The 25,987-nt window shown below is 35.6% G+C and overlaps 1 protein-coding gene across 1 annotated transcript in view; it reads right to left on the bottom strand.

Annotated features, from left to right (window-relative positions):
* Positions 1-24,513: 24,513 nt before the first annotated feature.
* OC90 (otoconin 90) overlaps positions 24,514-25,987 on the bottom strand; it is a 42,165-nt gene continuing 40,691 nt past the window's right edge. Inside the window, exons 14-15 of the mRNA XM_072606561.1 lie at positions 24,804-25,158; positions 24,514-24,698 (exon numbers count right to left, since the gene is read on the bottom strand). Of these exons, the coding sequence (XP_072462662.1) occupies positions 24,842-25,158 (317 nt within the window). The 3' untranslated portion in view covers positions 24,514-24,698; positions 24,804-24,841. The remainder of the gene's footprint in view (positions 24,699-24,803; positions 25,159-25,987) is intronic.

Genomic DNA, 25,987 nt, shown 5'->3' with positions numbered 1-25,987 from the left:
TTTTATTTTAGAGAACTTAGGGTCTTACTCATGACTTTCATAACAAATAACAACTATTATTGACTAAATTAATAATCTGTGTATTCTATCTTCCCTTCCATCCTCCCTCCTGAAAGAGAGATTTGGCCAAATCCAAACTGCACTCCATTGTTAACAGAAGTAGCTATGTGAAGTCAGGTTTCATGAAACAGAGGAAGAACTTTCCTTGTGATTCTGGAGTCTAGGGATGGGGGTTCAAGTTCAGATTCTGCTACTTCATACTTAGTGACCTTGAGGAAGTCACTTATTCAAAACAGTCGTCAAAAACATACTAGTTGATTTTGTTGTACTGACTACTATTATAAAAAGAACTCACCTTAAAAATACTAGTTTTTTGGTCTTTGATTGAGTCCATACCTATAAACACTGAAAGTTAATAATGATCACTGAATTTAATATTAACTTTTCTAGCAATTAGAAATCTAAGTGGGAAAGAAAAAGGAAAGGAAAACTTCTGAATTTATCATACTGAACTAATCTTAGCCAGCTAAATTCATAAGTTGATTGCCTAAAGCTAAAAGGCAACTTAGAATTCAAGTACAAATCCTTATTTTACATAAGAGGAACTGAAGCCCATAGGGAATAAGTGACTTCCTGAAGGGCACAAAGTATTAAGTACCAGAATCTGAACTTAAACCCACATCCCCAGACTCCAAAATCAAAAGTTCTTCCTTTGTTTCATGAAACCTGACTTCATGTAGTGTTTTTCATTATTTTCAGTAAAATTTTAATGTATATTTTATAGTATTCTAACTATTTAAACTTTGGTAAACCAACAGAAACTGCTGAAAATCAAAATGTTAAAGTTGGAAGGGATCTTAGAGACCACCTCGTGCAGTCTAAATGTGAATAAGAATCCCTTCCAGAAGTTACCGTAATTATTTGTTTGAAGACCACTAATCAGGCAGCCCATTTACACTCTTTCTCTTCTTCAGGCTAAATCTGACCATTTCCAGAATTCTCTTAAACCATCCTAAAATAGCATGATATTGAGCCATTTTACCATCCTGATCACCCTTCCCTGAAAATTTACCTTCTAAAATGTTCAATTAAGAGCATAGTGATTCCAGATGTATTCCCAATAACATAGGATACAATGAGAATATTATTACCTTAGTCTTGGACTCCTATAACCTAAGATTGCCTTAGCTTTTTCATGATTGTTTTGCAATTTTAACTCATATTGAACTTGTAGTCTTTCAAAACCCCAACTTCCTGGTCACATGAGCTACTGTCTATGTCTCTCCATTGTTGTATTTGCAACACTGATTGTTTATTCCTATTAAACTTTTTAATATATTTGACACAGTGGTCTTGTTGGTGAGATCTTTTTAAAAAGGCACCAAGCTGGTGGCTCAGTGGATAAAGCACTGCTCCTAGAATCAGGAAGATCTGAGTTCAAATTCAGCATCAGACTGGCATCTCCTAGCTTTTTGACCATGGATAAGTCATTTAACCTCTGATTGCCTGACAAAATGCATCCACTGGAGAAGGAACTGGCACACCACTCCAGTATCTTTGCCAAGAAAACCCCAAATGGGGTCACAGAGTCAGACATGACTGAAACAACTGAACAACAACAAATGGTAACTCTCCTTCATAGCTTTGTGTCCTCTGAACTTTTTAACATACATCTATACCTTTATCCAAGTTATTAAGAGTGAAATAGCTCAAGGTCAAGCATAGATCCCTGGCTGCTCCACTGGAGACCTTCCAAGTTGATGTCAAGTCACTAATTATAGCTCTGTTGGGTTGGTGATTCAAAATGCAAAATCACTTACCTGTCATTTTGCTTTGCTAAAATTTAGGATATATCTGTGAGTATTCATTCTTCAGAGCTTTTCTGGATTTTTATCATAATATTTTCTTTAATAGCATGTTTAGAATTTTGCCATGAAATTTGTTCATAATGCCTTTATTAAGCTCCTACTTGGTGCAGCATATTGCTCTTCAGAGATACGCAGACAAGACCATTTAATGGTTTATAAAAACCAACTATTGCATTAAACCATACCTGAGAGTAATATAAATGCTTTCATCTCTCACCTGAGTGAAGAATAATAAACAGGAGCTAGCTCTTGAGTTCCCTAATGTATTCATTGGTTTATTTTTCATGCATGCCATGTGTATTAGATATGCAGTCATGGCTTATAACAGTTAAGTCTTCTTTCATTAACATTTTGGGAGTCTTCAGTTTTTTACAATTTATTTGATAATAATAGCTAATATTTATATAGTACCTACTGTGTGCTCAGCACTGTGTTTAGAACCTTGGAGATATTATCTCATGTGATCCTCAAAAGGACCTTATGGTTTAGATGCTAATTATTGTTTCTATTTTACAGATGAAGGAATTGAGTCAGAGGTTAAATGACATCCCTAGGATCACATAGCTAGGAAGTGCCCATGACTGGATTTGTATTTTGTCTTCCTGATTCCTAGCATTCTATCCATTGTACCTCTTAGTTTCCCTTATTAATGAAATCATTTTCACCTCCATTTTTTCTCATGTTGAATGTTTTTCTTTTTTGAAAGCTATGAAAAATGAACCTTTTTTATTACAAAATCTTGTAAAAATATTTTTTTAGTTTAGGATCCCCTCCAGAAGTTTTATGTGCAACTGAATAATTATTTTGTGAAATTGCCCAGAAGGATTACTGTATACATAATTTTACTTTATAATTATAATTCCGTATTATAGTCTAAACTGAGAATTTTATCCAGTGGTTTTATCCATTGCTAAATTATTTTTCTTCTTAGTTCATTTGCAAATATAGTCATTAGCTAAAGTAATTTTTTTAGCTACTTAAAAATAGGTATGTGTACATATGTTTAAGATACATATGCATGCATTGTTTTAGAGTTGTGTAATGTGTAATATACACAGGTACACAAGATGGCAGCAAAGTATTAATAACAGTGGGTTCCAGGTCTTAATACTATTTCTGAAAGTTAAGACAAAGTAGTACATTTTTAAAGATTAAAAAGGTAAACATAAGGATGCACTTCTATACTTAGTGAATGTCTAAAATGCCACAATGAGGAATGGAAAGAGAAAAGGTCATTTACAGAATAGAAGATTGTGTTGTTGAACTTGAGGTAGTGATGCAAAGGATCTTGGGGAAATAACTTGGTTTTTTTTATAATCAGGACACGGAGCCCAAGTGACTCCTGATGAACACCATCTGAATTCTTTACAATTTAGTAAGAAATAAGAGTTCTCATAAAATATATTATTACATTTTAATGAACTTTGAAAAATAGAAGCAGGTCAAACTGGTTAATGTGAGGAGTTTTGTCTGGGGGCTGTTATCTTGGGGGAAAGTGTGTACTTTGTGGAACCTGTTTACTGCTATAGAAATGTTGAATTGTGTTCTGCTTATATTTATACTAGAGGCTTTCTTCACTTTAAGCCTCATCAAAAGAAAGATTATTATGTTGTAGTTATCAGCCATAATAGGAACAAAAGTTAATCATAAAATATATTTTAAAATACTTTTTTTCTTTTCCTGAGTTAAAAGAATAAGGTTTTAAAAATAGAACAGCAGAGGTTCCCATTCCAGTTTTTTTGTTTGTTTATTTGCCCCTTTCATACCTTTTTTTTCTGAGGTTCTCTGGCTTTCCTTTACCCTAGTTTTACTTATATTAAGTAGTTTGCCAAAAAAGAAATCCCTCATACTGTTCTATCTTTTTTCTATTCTTTCTTCAAGTTGCCACCTCTAAACTAAAATTAGGTTTTTGATAGGGGTTATTTATTTTTGGTTTGAGGTTGAGGGAGAAGTTGTGGGTGGGGTCCATCAATTTTTTTTTTCCTAACCAATTTGGAAATCCCTTTTAGTAGGATGTGTTGTGAATAAGATTTCATTAGTTACAGAGAAGTCTTAATTCTTATGAGCCTTGTTAAGTATAAGTCATGAATAGGGACTATAAAGAAGTTATAGACTGATTAAAAAGCTTTGAACACATATTTACCCAGTCTTTTTCTAGGTTCAACCTTTACAAATACAATAATCTTCCAACATTAACATTATAGTACATAGAAATGACAGAAAGACAGATTGAAAGGTCAAATTTAGACTGAAGTATCTTCCTCAGAAAATCAAGGGGAGAATTTAAGTTGGAGTACTTTGATAAGATATCATGAAATGCTTATCACAGTGTAACTAACAAATATTTCCGTCATTGCACCTTCATTCCTTTAACTAAGAAATATGTATTGATTAGACTATTAAATAAAAGATATAGGTGGGTGCCATGGTAATAAAGTCTGTTCATCAGTGGAGCAGCATTACATACCAGGCAGGGGACAAGAAACAACATGCAATAGTCTCTACTTTTGAGGAATGTACGATCCGTTGGGAGAGATGGTGTGTACATATATAAGGAGGTGAGTGTAGGTGAGAAGATAAGGACAATGCAGGGGGAACGTCAGGAAAAGTAGCTTATGAATAACAACAGTATGCCCTAAGAGTTCTGACGTAGAGATCACTTCTGTCTGTGATAATCAATGAAGATTTTATAAAGAAAAATGATATTTGTGTTAGCCTTTGAAGGATGTATAAAATTTCATTTCGTAGAGATGGGGGAACATTCTATGTAAGCAAACAAAGAATGGAAGAAAAAAACATGGTCCCTGTCTTCAAGGAGCTCACTTTCTGAAATGAAAGAGCTACGTGTATAGGACTCACATGGATTAGATGGAACACAACCTTAGAGGAGAGAACTTAAGTATTGTCTAGGTTTTCTTTTTGACTTTTCCTTTTGCCCAGAATGGTATCCTTTTCCTTCTTACCTATTTCAATCAGTTCATCAACATGTATGGGTTAACTGCTTACTGTGTCCAGAAAGACTGTATTATATGATTCCTGAAAAGGAGACATGGGAGTTATTTAAGGAGAGGTCATCTCTTCTGTCCTGTGCCTAAAAATCATTACCAGAGCTTTTATCAGAGGAACAGTTTATTCTAGTATGAGCTGGACCTTTGAAATCCCTTCCAACTCTGAGATACAAAGAAGCAGGATAATCCGATTTCTATTGTTTCAACCAAAAGAAGAGAGTAGTGGTCATCACTTTTCATGCTGCCAATATGAAAAAGCGTAGCAAAGCATTTAGCAAGTAGGAGGTCATTTATGACTTTCAAGAAACAGATTCAGAAGAGTGGTAGAAATGAAAGTCGATATATAATTGGTTAAAAAAAAACATAGATAATTGGAAGATATTAAAAATGTGTGGCAAATGAGGTGGATGGAGTCAGCATGTTTAGAGTATTGAATCTCCAAGAAGTTTGACTGATGAAAAAAAAAATGGAACTAGGATGGTAGGTAGAGAGCAGCCTGAGAACTAGGGGGGGACTAATTGCATTTAATCAGACAGGCAACATCTATATGTGTAGCTATATGCAAGATACATTCAGAGTGAGTGGAAAATAACCTTAGACAGGCTGAATAATTGTCTGTTTCCCTTTTTTGTAACTCTATCACATATACCAGTGATTAGATTCTCTGCAGTAACCAGAAGACAGGATTGGTGAAAGCTAGGCTTCATGAAAAAGACTGATATATTCGGAAAAGTTAATTAAAACAAAGATGAAAATGAGGCTTATAATTTCCACTGTTAGTCCTGAAAAACTTGGATAACATTTGATTTCATACGAAAAAGAGGGAAGAAAATCCTGAAATTTACATTTGTTTGAATAATATGTAAAAATCTTAATTCAACATTTTCATTCCCTAATTAATTTTGCAATTAAGAAATCTGTAGATTTGACATTAACAGAATAGTTAATAAATAGCTAAAGTTAATAAATGTGAAAGAGAATATGACAGTAATTAAGTAAAGGCAAGTTAAAGAAAAGTACCTCATAGAAGGGAAAGGACTAGCTGCAGGGGAGAGAAGATTCCTGATTAAGAGGTGGAGGTAAAGGAAGGAAAATATTCCAGGGATGAAGAACAGCCAGTACAAAGGCACAGAGAGTAGAGTTGTTGTTGTCTGTATGAAGAATAATAGTAGACCAGCAAATCTAGATGATAAGAAGACTATAAAGGCAGCAGGGGACCATGTGGTGAATAAGTTTATATGCTACAGAGAGAAGTTTATTTTTGATCTTAGAGGCAATAGGGAATCACTGGAGTATGTTAAGTAGGGGCTTAACATGGTCAAGTCCACACTCTCTAAGAATTACTATAGGAGTTGTGTGGAGGACAGATTGGAATAGAGGGAAAGTTGAGGCAGAATGGCAGTTAATAGTCTTGTAAATAGTTAAGATGAAAGGTAATTAGGGGCAAGGTCCTTGCACAAGACAAGCTAAGAGTTGATGAGGGCCTATTCTGCGATAGCAGCTTTGTGAGTGGAGAGAAGGCTTTTTATATCAGATAGGTTGTAGAAAAAGAAATAATAGTGAGAGTGTGGAGGTGAACATCACACTAGGATTGCAAACCTTGATTACTGGAAGGATGGTGATACTCTCAATTGCAGTAGGAAAATAAAGAAAAGAGATTGGCTTAAGTAGGGGGGAGAATACTGAAATCTGTTTTGGAGATAGACATGAGTCTGTAGATAGGGTAATAAGTGAATGTGGAGGAAAACATTAAAAACTAGAGAAGAGAGGATGATGAAGTACAAAGCTTGTAACCCACCATGTTTAACTAAATATTTTCTTGAACTTTCTTTTTCATATTTTTCTAGGTAGAGAATATTAGTACTCTTAAGTATAAAAACAAGATTAAAAATAAAAATTGAATTATTCTGTGATGGAAAAACAAATCTACACTTTTTTCTAGATGAAGATCAACTTTCCAGATAGAAGAGCATTGTGGACATTGTATCCATTCAGGTGGACATTTTACCAGGCAACAACCCTGTTGAAGATGTGGTAAGTTACTGAAAGTTGACCTGGGACCTTTGCTTTAAGGTAATCATATTTTTTTTTCAGTTTTTCTCCCTTAATTTACTTGAACAGAAAATTACCAATGACCTATTTCAAAATGAAATAAGTAGTATTCCAACTCAGTCTTTAAATAAAACTCATTGAAATTACTTAGGCTTCAACCTTTGAATGTTGCAAAGTAGTTTCATATATTTGTATTGCATAGTTTTAATTTTTTAAAAATATCTTTCGTTTTTACAGTACCATAACTTCCCAATTACTCTCTTCCTCTATCTTCTCCAGTTGGTAAAACCTTACCATATGATAATGAAAGAAGATAGAAACAGAGAGAAAAAAAAAACAACTGTTCAGTCAAAATAATCAGTACATCATTCATGTCCAACAGTAGATAAATAGATAGATAGATAGGCAGGCAGACAGACAGACAGACAGACAGACAGACAGACAGACAGACAGACAGACAGATAGATAGATAGATAGATAGATAGATAGATAGATAGATAGATAGAGATGGATCGATATATACACACATGCCTCCATACATATATAGATATATAGAGAAAGTTTTACTTCCATAGTGAGGTGTATATAGATATCTCTTCTTTTGGATTAAGACATGATTGGTATAGTTCTTTTTATTATACTTCACCCATGAATTGAGTTGTATGCTATTTAAATCATACTTTGCTGCTAAAGCAATTTAAACTTTATACCTATGCCGTGATGTCAGAGAGAAATCTTACAATCTCATAGGATAAATTCATAGTACCATATGGATACTGTACTAAGAAATAAATAAGAAATAAACTGTTGTACCTACAGCATATTACATAATTAACATATCAGATTATTTTATTTAACATGTATTGCCCACAGATAGAATTATTTTATGTGGTTAAGATAGCACATTTAGCAAAATTTTTTCACTGATGAAAAATTATAGCTTTGACTTCAGTGTTATCAAATAACCCCCAAAAGCCCTTAGTCTAGATTAATTTAGATATTGATTTATTTGAAATAATCGTCTCAGTGCTTGCCCCCTATTTTGGAGAATACGATAGCACCACTATGTAACTACTAGATTTTCACCCATTCATTATACTTAGTCATCCATCCAAGAAAATCATAATAGTCAAATAGAAACTGTCAAAATATTTTCTCCATTTTTATGCAAAAACGTATTAACTCCTTAAAAAATTGTTTACCCTCTGAGAGTTGTTTATTTATACAAACCAAAGCTTTGAAAGGGTATGTATCAAAATAGGAAAGCACGTCATCTAAAAATCACTTCTCATGTTACTATGTAGCAGCTCTCAGATCTTGAGGTTTCCTGATAGTTGATTTATATTAAGAGTTGATTTCTCAGACCCCATTGTGGTAGCTAGGGAGAGCAGTGGCTGGTTTGTATTATCCATGCTACTTTCACTAAGTAGAAATAGTCAGTGACTGGTTTCAGTCTTATTCTGATATCTCCATCTAGCATTGACATGATTAGGTTTTTGAAAGCCATGCCAGTGAAGAGCAAACTCGACCAGATCCTACCAACTGGGAAATAAATGCTGCATATATAGTTCCTGTCATGGGCTGTTAGTCTGTCATCATAAGACCAACTTAGTTCAGGTTGACAACAGGATGCTGACTTTTTGAAAATAACAGTTCTTAAAAACACTCTGTCATGTCAAAAAGGGATTGTGATCTGCCATCAGTGATGCATTTCCAAGTATTAAAATGAGACTCTTGGCTATCAAGGGCAATTTATTATATCATCTAATTGGATTTAGTCAGAAACCTCCTCTCTCCACGCCACTTGAAGATTTTTCTTCTTTAAAGCTAGTAGTGACTTAATCTCCCTTTAATGGTTGTAGCACATAATATCTCCTTTGGTGTTTATTTATCTGGTTGCTGCTACTCACTTCTTTTGGATTGTTTACTTTGTTCTTCACATGTAATAGGTTTTATTTTTACCTTGGATACTTAAGCAATTTGACTTAACATGTATTTTAAGAATAGAAACCCTTCAACATCCTTTGGAAAATTGATATTTTCAAATGAGTTTTACTTATATGAAGAAAAAATTATTTCAAAGATCTTCAAATCAAATGAACAGATAGTTGAGTTTCTACTGTGAATTAGTCACTCTGTCAGGTTCCTCAAGGAACTTACATTCTGTTATGGAACTCTCTTCTGCATCTCATTCTTACCAAAAGTGGAACTTGGTGCTATGGTACAGATTATGGACACTTCAGGGGGAGAGTGACGGACCACTCTCTCCTAATTAGTTGAGTTTGTGATAGAGAACATCTGGTCATGTGTCTAATAGATCATATTTCAGAGGGCTCAAAGGAAATCTTAAGTAGGGTCCTGAGGACTAAAGTTCTATAGTAGAAATCATCACAGCGAAGATGGAAAACTATTAAGAATGATATTCATAAGGTACAAAAAAAAAAAAAGAAAAGAAAATTGTGTTCCAGTGAGAGAAGGCTAGTCTTAGAAGAATGATGAGGAAGAAATAAATCAGCTGAGTTCCAGAGATTGCCTTTGTGATTCTTATTTCCTCTTTCTTCCTTATTGAAAAAGCTTGTGGGACTCTCACTGGGTTGTAAAGGTGATTGTTACCAAGGACCATAGTGTCTGTCACATTACCCACTACAGGGTTTTAGTAGAGTAAATATTGTGATTCAAATTACCGATTTTTGAGGGTCAGTACCTTATCTAACATTGCCTTAATTGGTGTACCAGTTGAAAAGTTTATTTTAACTATTACTTTGTTTTTTAATATGCTGTCTGGGGGGGCAGAGCCAAGATCGTGGAGTAGAAAGACACATATACTCTGGCATTTCCCCCACAGCCCACAAAATACCTGTAAAAATGACTCTCAACAAATACTAGAGCAGCAGAAGCCACAGAACAACAGAGTGAAAGAGGTTTCCAACCAAAGGTAACTTGGAAAGCTGACAGGAAAGGTCTATCTCATGGGGCATTGAGCCCAACACTGGCCACACAGCACTGGGAGGAACAGGACCTGAACTGATCTCAGGGCCAGAGTTCCCAGCAGGAAGGGTCTCAGATCCCTCAACCCACAAGTGACAAAGAAAACTTCAAAGATCAGTGTGGGAGGGCTTTCCCAACTGGGTGAGAGGGGAATAGGCTTCCTCCATCAATAGCCCCAGGAAATGGAAGCAGCAGCAGCAGCAGCAGACTGCAGGCAGCTACGGTGACTGGGAAGTCAAGTAACTGGCTGGAAAAATGAAAAATGGGAATTGGGGGGGGGAAGGGAAAAAAATGAGACCATAGAAGGTTACATTATTGGTGAACAGGTGTCTCCTCCTATCCTTTCAGATGAGGAAGAACAAGGCTTACTGTTACAGGAAATCAAGGCGCCTGCTTCCAGGGCCTCCAAAGTAAACTTAAACTAGGCTTAGGCAATAGAAGAGCTTGAAAAGCAAGTTAGCAACTTGCTAAAGGAGAACCAAAAAATGCTGAGGAAAATAACACCTTTAAAAAGAGACTAACTCAACTGGAAAAAGAGGTCCAAAAAGCCAATGAGGAGAAGCAGGCTTTAAAAAGTAGCCAAATGGATGAGAAAGTTCAAAAACTCACTGAAGTAAATAGCTCTTTAAAAGAGAATTGAGTTCAGGGAAGCTAATGAGTATGACATAAACCAAACAATTAAAAAACAAAACCAAAAGTTTGAAAAAATAGAAGATAATGTGAAACATCTCATTGGAAAAACAGCTAATCTGGAAAACAGATCCAGGAGAGACAATTAAAAAATTATGGGACTACCTGAAAGCCATGATAAAAAAAAAAAAGCCTAGACATTATCTTCCATGAAATTATCAAGGAAATCTGTCCTGATATTCTAGAACCACAGGGCAAAATAATTATTAAAAGAATCCAATGATCGCCTCCTAAAAGAGATCCAAAGAGAGAAACTCCTAGGAATATTGTGGCCAAATTTCAGAGTTCCCAGGTCAAAGAGAAAATACTGCAAGCAGCTAGATAGAAACAATTCGCGTATTGTGGAAATACAATCAGGATAACACAGGATCTGTCAGCTTCAACATTAAGGGATCGAAGGACTTGGAATAGGATATTCCAGAAGTCAAAGGAACTGGGATTAAAACCAAGAATCACCTACCCAGAAAAATTGAGTATAATACTTCAAGGGAATAAATGGTTATTCAATGATATAGAGGATTTTCAAGGATTCATGATGAAAAGACCAGAACTGAAGAGAAAATATGACTTTCAAACACAAGAATCAAGAGAAGCATGAAAAGGTAAACAGGAAAGAAAAATCATAAAAGATTTCCTAAAGCTGAAATGTTTACATTCCTACATGAAAAGAAAATATTTGTAACTCTTGAGACTTTTCTCAGTATTTGAGTAGGTGGAGGGATTGTATACACACACACACACACACACACACAAATACACAGACACACACACACATATAGACAGAGAGGACAGGTTGAGTTGAATCAGAAGAGATGATACCCACAAAAAAAATAAAATAAAATAAAATTAAGGGGTGAGGGAGGAAAATACTGGGAGGAGAAAGAGAGAAATGGAAGGGGGCATGCTTTAACTCATAAAAGAGATAAGAAAAATCTTGTTCAATGGAGGAGAAAAGGGAGAAGGGGAGAGGGGAAAAGTGAAGCTACTCTCCACATATGGCTTAAGGAGGGAATAACATTCTCACTAAATTTGGTATGAAAATCTATCTTACACTACAGGAAAATAGGGGAGGAGGTGACAAGTGGGGTAAGGGGAATGATAGAAGGGAGGGCAAATGGGAGAAGGGAGTAACTATAAATAAATACTTTTGGGAAAGGAGAAGGCCAAATGAGGGAATAAAAAATTAAAGGGGGATAGAGTAGGATAGAGGGCAATATAGTTAGTATAACACAGCATGATTATTATGGAAGACTTTTAAAAACGGCTCATATTAAGTCTGTATTGAATTGCTTGCCTTCTCAGTGGGGATGGGTAGGAAAGCAGGGAGGGAGAGAAGTTGGAATTCAAAGTATTAGAACGAATGTTGAGAATTGTTATTACATATAACTGGGAAATAAGAAACACAGGTAATGGGGTATAGAAATCTACCTTGCCCTACAATAAAAGAGAAAATGGGGATAAGGGAAGGGAGGGGTGTGATCAGAATGCAAGGTATTGGGCGTGAGGGAGGGAAGAGATGGGGAGAAAAATTGACCATGTTACAAGGTGATGTAAAAGCAACTAGTATTAAAACAATTGACTGAATTAATTACTGAGACTACATCAGAGACATCTTTAGTTTGGGGAAAATAATTTCAGTCCAAGCTTCCTAGAGGCAGGTAACCTTGGGTAAAATTTGGCATTGATGAAAAAGTCAAGATTTTAATGGTGAATTTGATTTTATGATTGTTATTTAATCAGGAACTAGAACATGTATAGAAAGGCATGTAAGCCACTTGAGACTTGTCTCAAAAAAAATTCCTTAGCCAATGTGAAATTATAGTCATATCTGAAACCTGGTTATTGGAACTTGCTATTTTAAGATTCTATGAGACTATCAACTGACTGTTCTTCTGAGTCTAACTCCAGGTATAGATAGCAAGAAAGGTGGTCTGAGCCTCCAATTCATGATGCCAGTAAGCCTGTGAGATGCTGGTATGAACTACAAAAGGTGATCTCATGGGAAGGGTGGGAGAGTGGCTGTTCAGGTTCAGCTTTTGAATTGTAAAGTGTTTAGACTTGAATATTAGAACTGAAGTTTAGTATGTTAAGTCGGGAAATAATACCATTTTTTTTTCTTTTCTGGCCAACATTACATTCCCTGTAATCTAATTGGGGAGACCATGGCAGTGATACTTTTGAAAATAAAATTCTCTGAATAAAAGAAAGCCAATTTTAAATATATCTGCTGATGATGCTTTTTTCTTCTTTTACAATTCACCTCCAAGTCCATCAGGAACCCTGACCTTTACATCTGGACATGCCCAGTACCAATATGTCCCTGTTTATGAGACAAAGTTTCCAGATCTCTGTGTGTATTGAGTCTTATGGAGTTTGTTGAATTATATTTAGTTTAAAGTTGAAAATCAAGGCTAAAATCAGTTTTTAGGGTTAATTTACTTCTTCCCAGTTGACATATTTATTCAAAATAATTATAAAACTAAAATTGAACCAAATGATAGATTGTCAAAGCAAATTAGACATTTAAACTGTATTCTCTCAAATATATTGGAGCATGCAGATTTGTCATGTCAGTTTATCTGAATTTCCTATTGGTTTTGAAAGTTGATCAAGTAAGATTTTTTCATGTTGCTCTATAGCACATTTTAAACTTTTCATAAATGCTTATTTCAGAAGCAAGTTTTTATTTTCTTCAAATCCTTAAAGGACATTTACAAACATCCAGAGTATATATCGTGTATTTCATAAGTTTATACAGAACTGTTTTAGCAAGAATGACTTTAGCTTCTTGTTGCCTAGAATAGCAAAGAAATATATCTGCTTGCAATCCTGGAGGTTCATATTTGGTGACTTTTCCTTCAGTGTTTTAGTATAAGTTGTAAAAAAACCCCACCATTGCTAATTCACAGTAACAAATTACATTTGTACGATAGTGTTCAAAGACTGTAATCTAAAAAAAAAACATACTTTTACAAATCTGGTATTGCGATACTGAGTTTTCTGCTAGAAGTTTAACTCTTCTCCTTGAGAAGTGTAAAGCTTCCTCACACAGCAACAAATTATACAATATTTTTACATCATAGATGTATATATAGTTTATGGACCATGCTTTGAAATTGCAGTCATATTTTGCTGTGGCTGCATTGATTGAGAGAGATATATTTAGTATAGAAAGACATTTTAAAGAAATTAATTGTTCACTTGTGAGTTCATAAATACAAAAAATGAGAATTCTATACATTTCTCTAAATAGTATGTGTTTAAATTTTCAGTACTGTTTTACATATTGATTTTTTTAATCAGTCCTATACTTTCAACATTCCTAAATGTTGATTTTAAGCTCATTTCATAAGATTTGAATGAAATGAATGTGTATATCTGGTTTTTTTAGAATTACCTTAGACTACCCTGTAGTTTTAGAGAACAAGTGTGGTGAATTTCATAGGTTTATATGTCTGTTAATATCAGTGCTACAGTTTGTGCATACTGACATGCTTTTGATAGTATTTTCTTAAAATGGTATGTATTTTGGTGAATTCCTTGGCAGTAGGTGTTAATAACCCCTTTTTTTCTTCATGGTCCATTTTGAAATTCCCTTCAGAAGATTAAAAATCATCTGTTCCACAGTCCAGTACCTTGATTGGAAGATTTTTCAGTCTACATTGCCATTTACATGAAGCAGCATAAGCATCTCAAAAGCTAAAAGGAACTTAATATTTTCAATTAGAAAATTATAATAAAGTGTTCACGTGAATTTGTGTGTATTATTTAGGCTCTGCTTGAAACAGGAAAAATGAAGAGATATAAGCAAAGTCACTGTAAATCTTTTTAATATGTGAACCAAAATAATGGTTTTCCTTCTTTATGGAAGTATAGTGCATGCTCCATGTTGTCATCAATTAAACCTGTGAAATGACAAGATGGAATGTTCTCAGAACTAACCATTTTCCCATTAACAGGGTGCTCATAGTTGTAGACAACAGAATAGCCTGTCTGGTATAGTTTTGGAGTTTTTGCTGCCACAGTTTGACACCCTGTTCAAACAAAAATCTTTGCATCGATATGCCCACTTTTGTCCTGTTTTCCTACTTTGATTTTCTTTTTAAGGTAAGATGTTTTTGACCTACATTCTTTTTCTTAAGAATCTAAATGGGGAGACAGAATGCAGAACAGTCATCATCCACTTGGATGCTGTTTTATAAATTAACACTGCATGCTTTCATATGAAAAAATATAATTAATTATTCTATAAAAATAAGAAAGTAAAAATGTATTTTCATTTGCACTCATGCAAAATAAAAACTGCTGTACATATTTTCTTGTTTGGTGAAATTTAAATTTACTGCATGTCTTGATTGCATGCACCCTGGGAAATGTAATTGGCTTTTATTGCACCTTTCACTTAACCTGTTCATAAATTGTTGATTCGAGTTTTCCTCCGTTTAACCACAGTAGACTCCTGTACATCCTTGATCACTGACCTGACGCTGTTAACTGTAAGTTCTGGGAATAGTTTCTTTGATTTACTTCTTTTCATAGGAATACCATGGATGCAATTGTGTGTGTCTCTTAGGCTTTTAGAGACTGGGATTATGGGATTTGTCCACCCTCGGATGGTATTGATGTTTTTTCTGTAGGTATTAGGTCAATTAAACTGTTAAGTATTCTATTTTAATGTACACAGTTGTTTTGTATCATTTCATTCTTGAACAATTTTAGTGTCTAGACTATACAGTGTGTATGCACAGACTCTAGTACCTGGTGGCTGTTACATTAAAGTTTGACTATAACTTGGAGTCCGGCAAATTTTTTATGTGTTTGAGTTTTGCTCTGAAATTTTTCTGAACTTAATTGTGTCTTGTAATAGTAAATTTTGCTTGTTAGTCCAAGATAAGAAAAGCCCCATTTCCACAAGTAAGACTTATCTCTTACTGTTGTAGATATGGAAATGAGGCTTATTTTATCTTGTTTTATCCATGCTGTACTAAATGTAATAAATCCAGTTTCATGAAATATATGGATGCTCGGTGTGACTCACATGTAAGCAATAAAACAACAACAAAAAAATCAAGTAATCATGTTATGTGCAGTTTTATAACAAGTGTTGCTGTGGCTCTGTATTTGGAAAATGACATTTCCAGGTGAGAACCAAATGACTTTTTCATCATCAGAATCTATACTTACATACTTAAGAATATTCAAAACTATAGTTGAAAGTATTTTTACATACATTTTAACCCACTTTTTGTTAAAAATTATATCATATGTGTAATATTCTGTTTTCTTTTGCTTTTAAATTATAGATGATGAATCGTGTATTTGATTTTGATATGAGTCTTATTGGTATCACTTTTTTATAACGCTATTTGAGAGACCCTAAGTACTAAGATTAAAAGGAGCAGTCTGAATTAAGATGGAACATCATTCTAGCTACTTTTCAGAAATATGTTTCTGCATTTGAAAACCTTTCACTTAAATCTTTGAATGGGACCACAGGGTTTCAGGTTGTTTTGTCATCTGAGCACAGACCTAGCTCTGGATATATCTGATTTATGATTCTGAATTTGTTCACTCATATGTCCTAAACTGTGATTCAATCACTTAGCTTTTGAGATTATTGCAGTCTCCTCCTTCAGAGGGAAAAGAATGGAGTCTTCTGTTCCATTTATTCCAATACAAACCAGTGAACTTTATTTCAGTGACCAGAAAACTTACAAAACATTATTTAAAGAGATATCTGTAAACCCCTAAAAATGGAAGTGATGATCACAAAGATGAAGCATGGCTTCGTCAACATTTTTCAGGCTTCTACTCCATGCCAGGAACAATCCAAGTTTTTGGGAATACAGAATATGCTTCCAACCCTCAAAACACTATTCCAGGAGTTTATATCAGGGGAGATACCAAATATACATGTGTGTATATAGAAATTTTTCAAAAGAAAAAGAAGGTAGGGAGGAATGATGCTAGCAGTTGGAATCAGAAAATGCTTTGTTTTGAAGGTGTTTGACTTGCATCCTTAAGGAAGAGGAATTTTATGAGCAAAAGTTAAGAGAGTGTGTAATGATAGCTAAGGTAAAGGCTGGAAATGCAATGCTGTGTAAGGATTCGGCCAGACTATAATATGACAGAAGAAATCTGTAGTGAAGTAAGAAGTCAGGCTGTAAATGACTTTACAATCAAAGAGATGAGTTTGTATTTTATTCTAGAGGCTTTAAGGACTCACTGGAGTTTATTGAGTAATGGGATGGATTGTGATGGAACAGTCAACAAGCATTTGTTAAGTGCCTAATATGTACTCAACATACTAGTTAATATATGAAGTACTGGGCACCCAAAGGCAAAACAAAACAAACCACTCCCTGCTGTCAAGGAGCTCACAATCTAATGGAGAACACATGAACACAGAACACAAAGTTCAGGATAAATCAGAGATTTATGGAAAGTACTCGGAGTAAGACAGATTTGGAAATTTTTCCTATAGACAGTGGGATTTTATCAGAGACTTTAGGGGGCCAGGAGACAGATGAGATGGAAGTAACTCTAGGAATGGGAGATAGCCAGTGAAAATATCTGGAGATTGGAAATGCATTATGTAAGGAACAGCAAGAAGGCTGATGTCACTGAATCACAGACTATATGGTGGGAAGTAAGGTGTAAATCCTGAAAAGCATGTAGGGAGGAAGGTTATGAAGGTATTTGCATGCCAAAAAAAATTATATTTGTTCTGGAGGTGATGAGTCATGAGTTTATTGAGCAAGGGTTGACATGGTCATACCTGCACTTTAGGAAAACCATTTGACACTTGAGTGGGAAGAGACTAGAAATAGGGAGGCCAATGAGGAGGTCATTAAAATAGTGTAGACTAAGTGACAAATACTTAATATGGTGGCTAGGTGACTAGAGACAAGAGTTCAAATATTAGATATGTTGCAGAGGTGGAAACGGTAAGATTTGGCAATTGATTAGTTATGTGAGATGAAGGACAGTGGGGAGGATAATGATAATTTATGAACCTGTAAGAGTGGAACAACAAGAGTGAACTAATGATGATCCTTTTGATAGGGAAGTTGAATAAGTGAGATTTGAAGGAAAGATGATAGTTCTGTCTTGGCCTTGTTGAGTTTGAAATATCTTCTAGGCAATTGGTGATGTGAGAGTAAAACTCAGGAGAGGGATGGAGGGAGAGACAGGAGTGACTGAGTCTGAATATATAGATCTGGAAGTCATCTTCAAAGAAATGCCTAGCCATACCAGATTTAAACTATATTTCAAAGTGACATCAAAACAATGTGGTACTGGGTAAGAAAGGGGTAGATCAGCATTGAAGATTAGGTACACAATATGGGGAGGTAAATGATCATTGTCATCTAGAATTTGATAAACTAAAAAATTCAAACCTTGGAAACAAAAACTCATTATTTGACCAAAAAATAATTCTGAGAAAACTGGAAAGCAATTTGGTAGAATCTAGGCATAGACCAATATCTCACACCATGTATTAAGATAAGGCTGAAACAACAATTTAGAAGTAAAGGGTGATATTGTAGGCAAATTACAGAAACATGGGGAAAAGTTACCTGCCAGATATGGGAAAATTTTATGACCAAACAAACAATAGGTAGGATGGGAAGTAAAATAGCTAATTGTGATTACTTGTAGTAAAATTTTAAATAGACAAAAACTAAAGTAGCCCAAATTAGAATTAAAGCAGGAAACTGGGAAAAATATTTCACAGCAAGTTGCTTCAGATAAAAGTTTCATTTCTCAAATATATGGGGAACTGATCCAAATCTACAGAAAGAGGAGCCATTATCCAGTTGATATGAACATAGTTTTCAGAAGAATAAATCAAAACTATCAATAGTCCTATAAAAATTCTCTAAACTACTAACAATATGAGAAATACAAGTCATAACAACTCTGACATGCTTACCAGACTGGGTAACATGAGAGAAAGAAAAAATAATAGATGTTAGAGGGAATGTGGAAGAGTAGGTACACTAAGGCCCTATTTATTGGTGGAGTTATGAAATGTTCCATGGTTTCTGGAGAGGAATTTGGAATTATGCCCAAAGAGCTATCATCCTGTACACACTCTTTGACCCAGAAGTACCACGACTAGTTCTATAACCCCAAGAGATCAAAGGAAAAGGAAAGTCATGTATATGCACAAAAATATTTGTACCTGGCAAAAAACTGGTGGCAAAAAATTGAAAATTGAGAAGTTCCTCATCAATTGGAGAATGACTGAACAAGTTGTAGTACATGACTGTGACAGAATACTATTATGCCAATAGAAATGATGAGCAACATGGTTTTAGAAAAACCTGGGAAGACTTATATGAGCTGATGAAATGAAGTGAGAAGAACTAGGAGAACACTGTATACAGTAATAGTATTATTGTAACATTAACTAACTTTGAAAGACTTAGCTACTCTAAGATGAGAAATGGTATTCACCTCTAGAATGAGAAATGATTAATTCTGAATGAAGATTGAAGCATATATCTTTTCACTTTATTTTTCTTGCTTTTTTGCAACACAATATGAAAATATTTTACATGATTTCACATATATAATAGGAATCATATTGTCTTCTTAGTGGATGAAGGGAGGAGGTTGAAGAGAGGGAGAAAACTTTGAACTCAAAATAAATTTTTTTAAAAGGATAGCTTAAACCAAAAAATTACTTCCCCTGAATTTGCAGTATTTAAGGGAGAAATTGTAAATCTTGACCCTTCCTAAGGAGAACAGAATGGTCAGCTACTGCCCCCAACCTCCTGCTTTCCTTCCTCACAGGAATCAAAGACTCCTTGGAGAAGGGTGGGAGGAAGAGATTCTAGAAATATCTGTTTCTTCCTCCCTGAAAGTCACATCTGGACAGACCCATGTAGGCTCTCATAAAAGAACCTATACTCTCTTACACTAGATTTTGGTGAAGAGTTTGATAAACTTTCTCATGCTGTTGTTATGGAGATGATTGGGAGCATTAGATGTCATAGATAAGTTTAGAACTGACATTAGATGACTTTAAAACTGGTTGAATGGCATCCCTCAAAGAACAAATGTGTTGATGTCAACTTGGAAAGAAGTCTCTATTAGCTTGTCCCATGGATCTTTGCTCAGTCTGTTTAATATTTTTGTCAATGACTTAAAGACATAGACAGCATCTGACTCATTTTTAAATTATTCCAAACTGTGTGGTATAACTAACATACTGTATGATAAAATTTTCATCCAAAATAGATGTTAACACAATGGAATATATGAATTGATTTTTGTAAAAATTTGATACAAATTTAATGAATTTGTAACAATTTACACTTTGCTTCAAAAAACAACCCTACAAGTACAAGTTGAATTGACATGAGTAGCAGTTATTTGGCGGGGGGGGGGAAGATTTTAACAGGGATTAAGTTCAAACTGAGTCAACACTGTGATGTGGCAATTGAAAAAGGGAATGTGCTTGACTGCATTAAGAGAAGCATAGCTTTTAGTAATGAGATGTCTCAATGTACTCTGCCCATGTCAGATGACACCTGGAGTATTGGGTTCCATTCTGAGTCCTACTTTTTGAAAGGCCATAAATATGTTAGCACCTGAAGAAGGGCAAACAGAATTGTAAATTGTACTGATTCCATGATATGAACTAATTTCAGTTGAACTGGAGACATTTAGCTTTAAGAATATAAAACTGGAACATAGTGTCTTCAAATATCTAAAACTATGTAATGTGGTCAAGAATTTAGATTGTTCCATTTTGCTCCAGAGGGCAGAATCAAAAGAAGTAGGGAGAAGCCTCAGAGGGAAATCTGGACTTGAAGTCAGGAAAAAAATAATTATTAGAACTCTTTAAAAGTGAAATGATCTGCCTTGTATAACGTAATTGTTTTCCAAAGGTGAGCTGACCTCCCATAGACTATATCATAGTGGGGATTCTTTCAGGCACGGGTTTGACTGGATAGTAACTGGATTCCTTCTGAAGCCTGCAGTTTCTGATAAAAATCTACAGTCAAGACTGTCCTTAGACTTTTTCATCATTTTGGTAATGTCCAACTTCCAGGTAAATTAAAATAATGATAGTTGTTTTAAAAGCAATGTAGCACTGTTCTCCTTGATTTTTCTGAACATATAATTACATTACTAATTACTGTAATTTTCATTGAAGGTACTTCATGCTTGTAATTTTCTCTCTTCCCATCTATTTCCCAGCTTCCCAGACTTTCCTTGAGTCCCAACTAAAATCCCATCTTCTGCAAGAAGCCTTTCTCAATACCCCTTCACGTTAGTTCTTCCCTTTGTTGATGATCTCATAATTATCTTGATTACGTTTTGTTTGCCCATAGTTCTTTGCATGTTTCTTCCCCAATTAGAATCTGGTCTTTGAGAAAAACAAGGTCTATTTTCTGCCTTTCTTTGTACCACCAGGACTTCGCATATATAAAATGTGCTTGTTGACTTAAATTGTCTGAAATCTCTAACCAGTGAAAGAGCACCAGACTTGGGGTTAGAAGAAACATGTATTAACTTTATGAGCTCAGACAGTTTCTTCTCTGGGCCCCAGTTTCCTCATCTCCAAAAGAGGTAAACTGATCTATTTTTCTACAAATTAATTTCTAGTTCTCAGTGTATGATCCTATTGTTCCCCTCCCTCGAAATATGAGTATATCCTCTCCCTTTTGATCCCCTTACCCTTCCTCCTCCTTTTCCCTCTCTCTCCACCCAAACCATCACTTTCTAAGTTTTATCCTACTTATCTGAAGGTAAGTGACTTTCTATGCCTTTTTAACTTTGAGAGAGCCAAGCAATGTGCAAAGAACTATGGGAAAACAAAATATTATCAAAATAAATATTAGATAATCAACAAATGGGAGTCACTAACATGAAAAAGGATTGAGAAAGACTTCTTCTAGAAGATGGGATTTTAGCAGGGACTCAGAGAAAGTCCGGGAAACCTGGAAATAGATGGGAAGAGAGAGAATTACAGTTTCATTGGAGTTTTGGCAGAGTAACCAAGCTTTTTGTTTCAAGATACCTATGTATAGCTATATTGAACCATGCAAACCTGGGGAATATTGAGTTTTTAATGACTTAGGCTCCAGCTTGAAAAGTGTTTAGCAGGGCATAGTTGTGGTAAAATTAGGCAAGAGATGAAGTGGATTGTGTTAAAATCGTGCCTTATTCTGGTCCCTCAACCACCTTCCCTCCTTCTATTCAATATAGTCAGTAAATTTATAATTAACAGATATAAAGAGATAATAACAGGCAAAGAGATTGCAAAGATGAGCCTGAAAGTCATGTACATACTGTCTCAAAGATCAAAGGAGCATGATTTGCAAATTGTATCATGTATTAACCAAAATTCAGATCTTAGTAATATGTGTGTATGTGGTCATCCTTCGCTGCCAAAGAAGATCATGCCATCAGAGAAATAATGACATGAGTTGTACTTGATTTTGTTTTGAGTGAGGGAGGGCTGTGCAGGTCACCAGCCTCACTTCTCCTCCAGAGCCATCTGAATGCAGTGATTAGAAAGATATTCATCAGGATGACTGGAGATGACCCAGCAGGAGGCAATTGGGGTTAAGTGACTTGCCCAAGGTCACACAGTTACTGAATGTCAAGTGTCTGAGGTGAGATTTGAACTCAGTTCCTCCTGACTCCTGCACTGGTGGTCTATCTACTGCACCACCTAACTGCCTCTGGTAATATGTGTTAGATCAGGGGAAACCCTCTAGGTGGTGATGTCAAGGTTCTGATCCTGTGATATGGGAATTCCAGACAAAATCCAGCCTCCATAGTTCCAGATCAGCTGATGACTTTGAGATGATGTGGACATGTCAATGAACTATCTCTAAAGTGTCATAGAGAGTTGGTCTGTTTCCACAAAAAAACAAAGAAAAAACAAATTCTTGCTTCTTCACCACCCTCAGTACTCTTCCATCTGAATCAGGTCCATGCTGACCAACTCTAGTCCATAGTCACATGAGTGATATTTTCTGCCTCTCCCCTTCCCTATCCTTTACCCCACACCACCTGCCTTCCTTCACCACTCCATGCATTTCCATGAAATCTGTCTCTGTATCACTCTTCACCCTTTGTCTCTGCCTTTACGAGCTTTTCTGCCACCATACTCTGTTTAATTAAAGTGTGATTGTCACCCCTTTTCCTACTGCCAATTGTGGTATTTTCTGGCAAGTACACAAAATACTGGACATACCTGCCCCCCATTTCATAATTTCATAAATTATGAAATTCATGGATTTTCAGCACCTCAACCCTCCCCCATAGTTTTCAGCATTGGTCCTTCTCTGACCACTTTCAGATACCTAAAAAGCTCATGCTGTATACACATTTCTTCCACATCTTTCAAACCTCATCTCTGGAAAGAATATGTTTCCATTAAATATAAAGGACTAATATTTAAAAATCTTTCTCTTTTAGGAGGGCAAAGGGATAACGGGTTTTTCTAATTTAATAGACTGACAAAGCATTTACCTAAAGAAACAGAATTTTAAATAGAATCTGAGTCCTGCACTTCTTGAGATGGGGGAGGTATTTGGGGGCTTCCAAATGACAGCAGAGTAAAATGATAGTGTTCAGAATAGAAGAAAGTTGGTTGCCTTGGTGTGCCTTGTGCTGGAAGTTACTTAAAGTTATACTTCATGGCATGCCTTGGCTTAGAATGGAGAATTAATGGGGTCACTGAAGGGGAAGGTGCAGGTTTTGTTCATCATAAGACTTTCCTAACAAAGGGTCCAACAAGGTTGCCTTGAGAAGTAACAAGGTCTCCATCATGAAGAATGTTGGAGCAGATTTTGGATGAACACCAAAGATATAAAGACTCATGAATAAAATAGGGGTGGGACCGAAAACATGAACTCTGAAGTTCCTTCTAATTATGATCATTCTATTTTCTGATTCTGTATATTTTTTCCCACTCCAAGATATAATAAGAGGATAAAAATTTTCCTAGCTAAAGTTTGTAGGCTTTAAGTTGACAAATAAAAGCATAGAGTTAAAATTACACAAAGCCTCTGAAAGCCTGCATCCTCTCAAAAAAAAATGCACAGTGATATGTAGTGTGAGATTTCTTTTCAAAGTGTTGTTGAGAATGTACTTTATTATTTTAGAAGTATCTTTTGTTGCACTGACTAAACTGTGTTCCTCACATACAATCCCATAAAAGAAAGTTCTTGAAGCAGGTGGTGAACCTAAGTTGAATTAAGTAGAATTGTATTCATATATTCTTAGGGCTAGAAAAGATTCCAATTCCCTCATTTTATAGAGGAAGAAATGGAGGACCAGGAAGGGAAAGCAATTTGCTCAGTGACTGCACCATGAGGTAGGTCTTCTGCCTCTCAGCTCAGTTCTTCTCAGTGCACCACATTACACTTCTACTTCTAGGACTGAGAAATGAATAGTTATCCACTCACATGTGTGCTACTATATAAGTGGGGTTTTTTTGTTTGTTTCAGTTGTTTTTCATTTGTGTCTGACACTTCATGACCCTATTTAGAGTTTTCTTGGCAAAGATGTGGGAATGATGTGCCATTTCTTTCTTCAGTACATTTTACACATGAGGAACCTGAGGCAAACTGGGTTAAGTGACTTACCCAGGATCACACAATAAATGTCTAAGGCCAGATTTGAACTCAGGAAGATGAGTTCCTGACTTCAGACCCAGCACTCTATCCATTGTGCTACCTAGATGCCTGAAAGTAAGTGATATCTAACTTAATTAAAACTTCCCTTACCTTAAATGTTAACTCATTGGCTCAACTTTGCCAGAAATAGCATTCAAAGAATAAGTGTTCAGAAAGTGATCCCCTCAGCCCTTCTCCCATATACACCCCCAATAGCACTTGTGCATCGTCATCTAATGTGGTGAAGTTCCAAAACAGTGAATTTGAATTTTTATTTAATTTCCATGATTCAATACATGCAGTACAAATCAGACAAAGAGGTACATCCAGATCCCTCTGATCTTGCATTCTAACAAGTCTGGCAATAATAATGACTCGTGTGTGTAGAACTTCTAACTTTCAAAGCACCTTCTTTATTTTTACAATCAATCTTCCCATCACACCTGTAGGGGGAAAAATGTAGAGGAGTCATTATTATTATGATTCAGCACGTGAGGCACCCAAGGCTTTAGAAAGTTTAAATTTGGAATAACATAGATCTAGATGACCTGCTTTTGGTGTTTTCCACTGATGAAGGAAACTCAAATTATTGTCCATGGACTGGCCTGGAACCAGCATTGCTAAATGGCTTTCCCAAAAATCTTTTCTTTCTTCTGAAACCCCCTGCGAGGGAAGCAACAGACTCTTCATTGCTGTTTTCTTCAGAGCTTGAGCTCCTGCTTCCTAAACCAGTGGGAGGCAAAGGCCATTCATGGTGACTATCTTCACACAGTGCTCCATTCTCCTGGCACCTGGATCTACTCCAGAACCTGTGACTCTCATTGAAGGTTGCAGCAGCCATACATTGGGCAGCAGTCTGATCACAGGAGCACAGAAGCTTCTCACACAGACTCTGCCCTCTACCTAAAGAAGCAATGGGAAAACAATGAACAACTCAAATATTACATCCTTGTCACCAAGAATAATTCATGAGTATATAGTAAAACTACATTTTAGCAAGGCTTTCTTTACAATAGCCTTGGGACACAGGTAGTGTGATATTATCACCCCCATTTTAAAGATAAGGAAACTGAGGCTCAGAGAGTTACATGACTTGCCCATTCTTACAAAAAAACTGGCAGTATCTGGATTGAGACTCAGATCTTCTCAAATTTGAAGCTGAGCACTCTTTCTACTTCATCACCTCTTACGGAGAAATTTGTTAACTAGAATGTTTCTTCAGGCACAATTTTGTATTATATAACATGTGGAACTGGAATCCCCTGCTGGATTATAAACTCCCTGAGGAGTTGGAAGTTACTTGGGAGACAGACTTGTCTAGTTTGTACAGCAACCTTAATAGGTGAGTAGACAGTCTCTGCTTAAACACTCCCAGTCATGAACAACTCCCATACTAACTTACAAAGCAGCTTAGTCCACTTAAGCCTGACCCTCACATTTAGGAAACTTTTATGTTTTTTCAGTGTATTCTTCCTATTAAATTCTATCCCTTAGTCCTAGTTTTGCCTTCTAGGCTCAAGTAAAACAAACCTTTGATTTCTCTTCTGCATGACAGTCCTTAATAGATTTGAAGATCGCTGTATCTTCATATAATCTGGTCTTCTTTACCATAGTCTACACATCTCCAGTTCCTTTAGCCAGTCATATAGTAGGGCTTTCAGTTCCCTTACCGTCCTAGTCACATTTCTCTGGACATACCCCAACTCATCTGAGCTCATAATACCAGCTGTAT

Source organism: Notamacropus eugenii, chromosome 4 (assembly GCF_028372415.1).
Source record: "Notamacropus eugenii isolate mMacEug1 chromosome 4, mMacEug1.pri_v2, whole genome shotgun sequence".
NCBI classification, from domain to species: domain Eukaryota; kingdom Metazoa; phylum Chordata; class Mammalia; order Diprotodontia; family Macropodidae; genus Notamacropus; species Notamacropus eugenii.
This window is presented reverse-complemented; position numbering and strand designations above follow the sequence as displayed.